Source organism: Montipora capricornis, chromosome 1 (assembly GCF_036669925.1).
Source record: "Montipora capricornis isolate CH-2021 chromosome 1, ASM3666992v2, whole genome shotgun sequence".
In the NCBI taxonomy this organism is placed as follows: Eukaryota; Metazoa; Cnidaria; class Anthozoa; order Scleractinia; family Acroporidae; genus Montipora; species Montipora capricornis.
Genome location: NC_090883.1, coordinates 27,889,982 through 27,897,481, shown reverse-complemented (window position 1 = coordinate 27,897,481; position 7,500 = coordinate 27,889,982). Strand labels below are relative to the sequence as shown.

Below are 7,500 nucleotides of genomic sequence, written 5' to 3'. Positions count from 1 at the left end.
CGGAACTTTTTGGCCATATTATGCGTAAAGATGCGTTGCTCATGCGGAAATTAAACCGGATTGTGCACAAAATTTAAAAAAAATTATAAAACTAATAATTAGGCTCGTCCAATGTATTTACATACTTATGGTACAAATCAGGACTCAAAATTGCGACCATTGAATTTTTTCCCTTTGCAATTAAAATATCTGGAGGAGTCGCCAATTTGCGACCAGCTTGCACCATTGAAATAAAAGGGTTAGCAGTTGGCATTTTGCCGAAACTTTTGCTAAATAAAATAAAACAATAAAAAATTATTTTGTTTCTCGTCATGCATTTTATTTGAATTTGGAGAGGTGGAGCAAAATTGCAATGTGGTTGAACCATTACACACATGTATTGCGGGCTCCTATTTTGTTTTGTTAAACCACTGGCAACAGACCTGGCAACACAATTCTGCACAAATGATTGTCCCTATGATTACAAATGATGCAATTTACTTTGCGACTATATCTTGTGGCTAAATTTTCATATCTTGTTGCTTCTTTTTTTTTTAAATTCGAGCACAGGGTATGTTATAAAATTATAATTTATAACATGGTGTACATGTAACTACAACTTGTAGTAGTGTCCAGGCTCATTGCCAAAAAATGCGTGGAACTTTCTCATCTTGCGAACGAAATGGCGTGTTTTCTTCAATGTCCAGGAAAATAAGTGTTTCAAAATAGTCAGTCTCTTTGGCTTTTATGTTTGTGAGGATGGTAAGCAACTGCTTTATCACTAATACATGTATCAGGCAGTTCTTCTGTTTTATGCGGAAAATATCGTGATTATGCGGAAGATGCGGATTTTAGGGAATTATGCAGATCTGCATTGCTGCATCCTTCAGATGTCATGGCATTCTAACTCATACACAACCACAGATAGAATTTACAGTACATTCAAATGTATACTTTTCAAGTATGATTAAATTTAATATGAGTTTTTAAAAAATACTTAAATAGGAGTTTGCTTCTTTTGGTGAAAGTCAAGTGAAAAAAAAAAAAAAATTCAGTATATCCTATGGTACATGTACAGGGAATCTTGGGTGTTCAATGAAGCTGTGAGATGCAAAACAGAAAAAACCACTGTACCTTTCTCTTCACTGGAAGTTTTTCTTTGGCCTGATATCCTTGCATTTTTTCTGTATGAAATCACTGCACCTTGAGCCTGGCAAAATGGTCCTGGGATTGCAATAGGCTGTTCTTCAACCAAGCTATCTGCAGCAGACGCTTCACAAGTAGAGCTCACTGATAAAGAGACCAAACTGCACAGTCATTGGATGATTCTCCCAATATCAACTTTGACTACTGATATATTTTTTTTAAATACAGCAACTAGAGATTTACATGTACTGTATGTTGGAGCCATTCGGATAACATTATAATAACACATCCTCATTTTATACAACTGGTGTATTACTGTGATTTTCATAATTTTGTGGAATCTCATCTTCAAGTGCCAATGACTAAGTACATTTTGGCTTCCATCAATCAAACAAAATCAATTGATGCATAACATAACCTACCAATCAGCATCACTGGTTCCCACCGTACATTCGTAAATTTGAACTTGATGTTGATGGAAAGTGATGGAATATGTAGGGATCCTTTTACTGAAGAAACTCAATAATGGTATTCAGGCTGTGAACTAAACAAAAACTCCAAGTCACTCTCTGGAGTCAGAGTCGATCTCCGTGCCTACACATATGTTTGGAAATTTGATAGATGGAAGCCAAAATGAGCTTTGGTGCTTACCGCTTGAATTTGAAATTCTGCAGAATTATGAAAATTGCAGTAATATAATAATATTTAGCTTGTGTATTGTAAATTCCACTGTTATATGTATATGCCTCTCTTTCATCATCTTTGCAGACCTTAATGGACAACTATTTTGTAGTCATGTTTTACCTCCCTGTCATGATCCAATACTCTAATGGCCTCAGCAGCGGGCAACATAATAAACAGTTACTATTTAAAATTTTCAGGAATTGAAGGGAACTTTGCTTCTACCGTTTAAAGACCATGAACAATACACCGGCAATCCCCAAGGGAACCCATAAATTAGATGTACACTTATCCTAGGGGCAAGGGCTTGTTAATTAGGGAGAACAGCACCAGTAATAATATCATTACTTTGGGTGACCACACCCACATGACAGGACAGATTTCTTGTGGTATTCTAAATCAGGATTGATGCTCTGTCTAAAAATGAATCTGCCCAGGGCTAACTTCGATCCAGCCCACAGGACTGAAAAAAAAAGGCAAAAGGGCCTCTGGGAACCAAAACTTTAATACCAGATCACGCATATAGATATAACTACCATACCATGAACCATTCTCCATAACTTGTCAACAAATGCTTGACACTGTCTTTTCCAACAGTACTCCTGACCATAAGCTTCTCTCAGTAATTTGCTTTCTTGAAGGCACACTCTGTGTCTAACACTGACACCCTCAATTGCTTCAGCCCATTTAACAGGGTCTGCTGAATCAACTATGCTGTATGCTCCAAAGGGAATGCTTTGCACTGCTCTTGCAAATCCCGAATTACTCCCCACAAGAACTGGTAAACCAGCTGATAATGCTTCAAGAGCAACAAGACCAAATCCCTCTGATTTTGAAGGCATGATCACAAGGTCGACTTCACAAAAGAGATCTCTCATTCCTGCACGGCTCTGTACAAATTTTCGCACTGTCACCTGCTCATCAGTAATTCCACAGTTGAGAAGTCTTCTCCTGACCTCATCCTGCTTCCCATCAGGGGCACCCACAAACAGAAGATAGTAACGTTTTCCTTTCAGGCGTAGATCAGCAAATGCCTTAACAGCAATGTCATATCCCTTCAGCTCAAAGTCCTCATCATCTCCACGCCCACACAACAACACCTTGAAATCATCATCACTCTCAACTTTGGCCTGTTGCACTAAATCCCCAAATTCCCTATGAAATAGACCCGGAACTATTTCAAAAATATCCTCAACCTTCTTACACCCCTGCAAATAGGAAGAATAAGCCTTTTTAAGTCTTGGTCCCACTGGAACAACAAGGTCAGCATATTTGCAAAGACCAACCTCATCCCAGTGCTTCTGTTCACCCCTTGAAGCAGGATTAGCATATCCCTTATATTTGCTGAGATCTTCTGGAGCAGTATGTACCACATGCACCCATTTACAATTTTGAAATTGTGGAGAACGTTTTATGACGTTAACTTGCCGGCCAAGTTTCACACCATGGCCAACAACAACATCTATTCTGTGATCTTGAGGTGGAAAGCACAACCAGTCAAGAGGTTCACTGAAGCCTGGTTGTTGACATGCATCAAGAACATTGATCCCAAAATTTTGGGCTGCCTTTTTGTCTTCATCTTTGCAAGCACCCTCTGGGACCAACACAGAAACTCTGACATGCGGCTGTTGTGACAGATGAATTGCAAACTCTCTGTTTAATGTTGACAACCCCCCAGCAGATGAATTCCATTCACTCCCTAAAAGAGTAATGTCCAGTGCTTCCTTGCTTTGGGCAAAATTCTCCTCTGCTTCTACAGATACTCCTCCTTGTGCCATGATTTCATTTCCAATTGACAGACAACTGAAATGGTTTACAATATAAACACTGAGTATTAACAGTGATAATTTATCATAAATTATTTTACAGCCAAATGCTCATCCCAATACAAATTATGGTAATTTTGGCTAAACTTTATGTTTAGGAAGTCGGTGCTTTAGTGGTGCGTGGGCAATGGACGAATTATGTTTGCACAAATTTGCCTAACATTTACTTCTAGACTGCACAAGCAAAGAATTGAATAAAAATAATTTCATCACAACTCTGTCATTATCCAAATATGGACCAACAGTTTACACTTGATGCAACTGTATTAATGAGCACAGAAAGTCCAACCAACATTATATAAAAAATGTAGGTATCTCTTACCAAACCAGTAAGAGCCAGTACAGTAAAAACATTTCTTTTTATCTCAAAAGTGCTTATGAGGACTCTTACTGCAGTGCCCCGGACCATAAATAACAGCTACCAGTAACTTTAAAATGGTAAACACATACAACTAATTGTCAACAAATTATTAAAAGTTTCCATGTGGAGCGTGTGAAAGTGGCAGAGTGGTTGTTGCAAGGGGAGGCAGTATGATGAGTGGTTTGTGGACTGGTCTTGTAATCCAGAATTTCTGTCTCCAGCCTCACTCTGACCACTGGCTGAAGTAGTTTTGGGTTGCCCTGTTCAGTTTTGCAGTTGCCCTTGTAAATAGCCAACTGGTCTGTCTCCTGCCAGTTGGGATTCTAAAACGAGTCTTGTAAAATTATTGTTCAATATGTCATTGACACTGAAAAGACCTTGAGTACAGCAGGCAGTTGTGTGCAGGCATGTATATGCTCTGACTTGTTTGTGCTTGTCTATGCTAAGGTTAAATGGCATCCAACCCACTGAGTGATCATGCAACACACTGCATGTACTTTTTGTTGTGTTTGTGTGCATTGCTCACTGGAAGACCTGCACTCATACTTGTACTTCACTGCAAGGGTCCCAGTTACATGACAGCTGTCCAAGGATAAATTAAAAGAATCTCATGACGTATCATAATTAAATAACATAAAATGAAAATTAGGGCCATCTACATGTAACCCTTGGGGTGATGTAGCAGCTCTCGTAACATTATAATGGGATTGGCTTGTCACCCTAGCCTGCGAACACAGACGTATTTCCGGCTGTCACTGGTTCCGCCGAAAATATGGTATTTTCGGCGGAACCAGTGACAGCCGGAAATACGTCTGTGTTCGCAGGCTACTTGTCACCCTAGCCGAAAACAAAAGACTAAACAATTGAAACAACGACTTAAGCCGTGTTCATATTAGGCCTCGATTATGATCAAATGATAATCGAATTAAATATGAAATGGGTTCACATCAACTAATTACAGCGCTTGATTAAGATTGGATTATAATAATTTCAAACAACCTCAATGGGGTTTTTTGAAGTACATGTAACTACACTGCGTAATTGAACAGAACAGCGAACACGTGGTGGTATATGAGCAGAGGAAACTTCTAATCGCTATTTGGTGTCTTCTTCTATTTTCGGAAGCTGTCCTTGGTTTTCTTTTGCCTCAAGCATGGTGATGATAATCGTGGCAGCCACGCGGTACGGCGTCATTTTGTCTCACACTGCTAGGTCACCCTGCCTATTGTATTTGAATTTTTGCAGATGTGAACAGAGCCATGATTGAATAAAATTGAATGGAGTATGATAGCCTGAATCATACTTCAGTTGATCATAATCAACGTTGAGTGTGAGCACGGCTTAAGACTTAAAAACAATAGAAGCTGCTACACTGCTGAACCCTTGGAACATGCACACCCCAAGTACATGTAAAAATGTGGGCCATAATTAGGTCTGGATAAATTATAAAGAAATCTGAGGGATACATTAGTGTGTACCTTTGTGGTCGTTTCGCTTCATCTGCGATGTTTCTTTAAATACCAAGTACATGAAACTTCTCAGACTCTCACAAATCTGAATGAAGCATACATGAAGTAAGGGAAACTTTGATGATCTCTCACTTGATCTTTCTTTGCGAGACTCTATCACTATAAAATGGATCGGTAGAGGAACATTTAAGCAGGAAGAAATGTCAAGTAAGTTTGACATAAATTTACATAATTGCCACTGCTCAAGCAGCAAACAAGTTCTTGTGTTCATCCGGCTAGTTGAAAATGCCTGTACCCGAAGGCAAATGCAAGAAAAACATGTTGATAAAGAGCTTTTGATTTTCAATTTATTACAAGTAAATACATTTGCCAACGGAAGGATGTGGTATCCATCTTCCTTGGTAAAATGAGATCGTCCGTGGTCTATCGCGTCACAGGAGAAATTATCATATAAACCGGGAGAAACTTGAGGGACACCATTACCAAAAGTCGCTACCAAAATGAAAATCAAAGCAGCTAAATATACCTTCTAGGCTAGCTTTAACAATCCCTGCCAGGTTTTGACCAGCGATGCCAAGGGATAAGCACAGTACTTCCAGTTGCAGTAGTGGAAAGGTGCCTCCAGAACCAATGAGCCGTACGATGGAGCTGAGGGCGATGTTCTTTGCATCTGAAGATCGCATTAATTAGAATAATCCTGCAGAATGACACACTTGAAATTTTAAAATGCGTTCTTTTTTTGGTTCCCTATGGTTCCTGTTCCAATCTGCTATAAATTTGCCGGTTTTACACCAGCTACGCTATTTGAGTGGAGCTTCTTGCTTGACTTGACTGGTGTTGGCGGCTGGGCTCTGGGGACGAGAAGTTGTTCATTCTCATCCCCAGAGCCGCCCGGCCCACTTAGCCCATCAGACACCATTTTCTACTGACCGATTATTGAATTAATTATTTTCATTGAATTGAGTTTGAACGTTCATAGAAATCCTTATATTTATTCCCCTACTATCATCGCCCAGACAATATTTGCAAGAATTTGTCCGAACGTATCTTTGCTATCAGATGGCTTAAACAGATTCTGGGAAGAAGCCAGGCGCTCCAGGCTGGCAAGCATTTCCAAATTTATCTTCAAACTTTGCATTACCCTACGTGTAGAACGTACCTTCCCAACGAAGGAAAAATGGGAGGAGGGAAGGTCTACGAAAAGCTGACCCAAATCGTGTTCCGGCGTGGCGTAACGCATTCAGCAAGAAAATAGATAATAGTTTCTCATTGGTCACTTACCTCTTACCGTAGTTGTTTAAGCAGGTCATTTGATGTCCGTCGGAAGTCTACAGACAACTTGCTGGACAACTTGCTGCAAAGTTGCAATTCAAAAATTGCACTTATTAGTCCAATCGAAACAACTGGACGTAGAATCGTCGCCAAGATGTGAAAAAAAAATTCCCAAGGGATATTGAGAAGATATTAGGGAGCTTACGAGACGACGACGCCGACGGCAACGACGACGCTACAAAACAATAGGTTTAGTGAGCAAAAACAATGGCTCTGCACGTGCGTTTTACATTTTGGTACATTTCTTTGCCGTCATCTCCTAAATGACGACGTGAAATGACCAAATTCAAGGTTCTGTGGAGGACGTTAGCACATGACGATGAATTTTTAATTCTCTCTCTACGCTTTCATCCCACTCATACCAGTTTAATTCCTCGACAGTTACTGCACATTTTTAACGCGAAACTACATGAAATAGTTTCGTAGTGATATGAATAACGCGAACTTGTATTTTTAAATGAAGTCCTCGTAGCCGTCGTCGTCCTCGTTTCGTAAGCTCCCTATTATTTACTCTACGCAGCGCCAAAAATTGACCCACCATTTTATTTTAGTTGGCCTGTATATGGTAACGGAATGAAAATGCTGACCGAGTATTAACTCCACTTCTTTCTGCATATAATTCCCAACATAAGAGTGGCCTGAATAGCTGGCGGGATATTTTATTGTAATAGGTAGTTGCTTCATTGTGTTTTGGCGGCAAGTGGAA

The 7,500-nt window shown here is 39.7% G+C and overlaps 2 protein-coding genes across 2 annotated transcripts in view; both read right to left on the bottom strand.

Annotated features, from left to right (window-relative positions):
• The window catches only part of LOC138013886 (serine/threonine-protein phosphatase 6 regulatory ankyrin repeat subunit A-like), a 133,643-nt gene extending 127,355 nt beyond the window's left edge, over positions 1 to 6,288 (bottom strand). The window contains exons 1-4 of the mRNA XM_068860933.1: positions 5,989 to 6,288; positions 5,472 to 5,621; positions 2,348 to 3,609; positions 1,114 to 1,269 (exon numbers count right to left, since the gene is read on the bottom strand). Coding sequence (XP_068717034.1) covers positions 1,114 to 1,269; positions 2,348 to 3,584 — 1,393 coding nt within the window. The 5' untranslated portion in view covers positions 3,585 to 3,609; positions 5,472 to 5,621; positions 5,989 to 6,288. The remainder of the gene's footprint in view (positions 1 to 1,113; positions 1,270 to 2,347; positions 3,610 to 5,471; positions 5,622 to 5,988) is intronic.
• The window catches only part of LOC138037548 (uncharacterized), a 67,846-nt gene that overhangs the window by 18,108 nt on the left and 42,238 nt on the right, over positions 1 to 7,500 (bottom strand). The gene's annotated exons all lie outside the window — the stretch shown is intronic.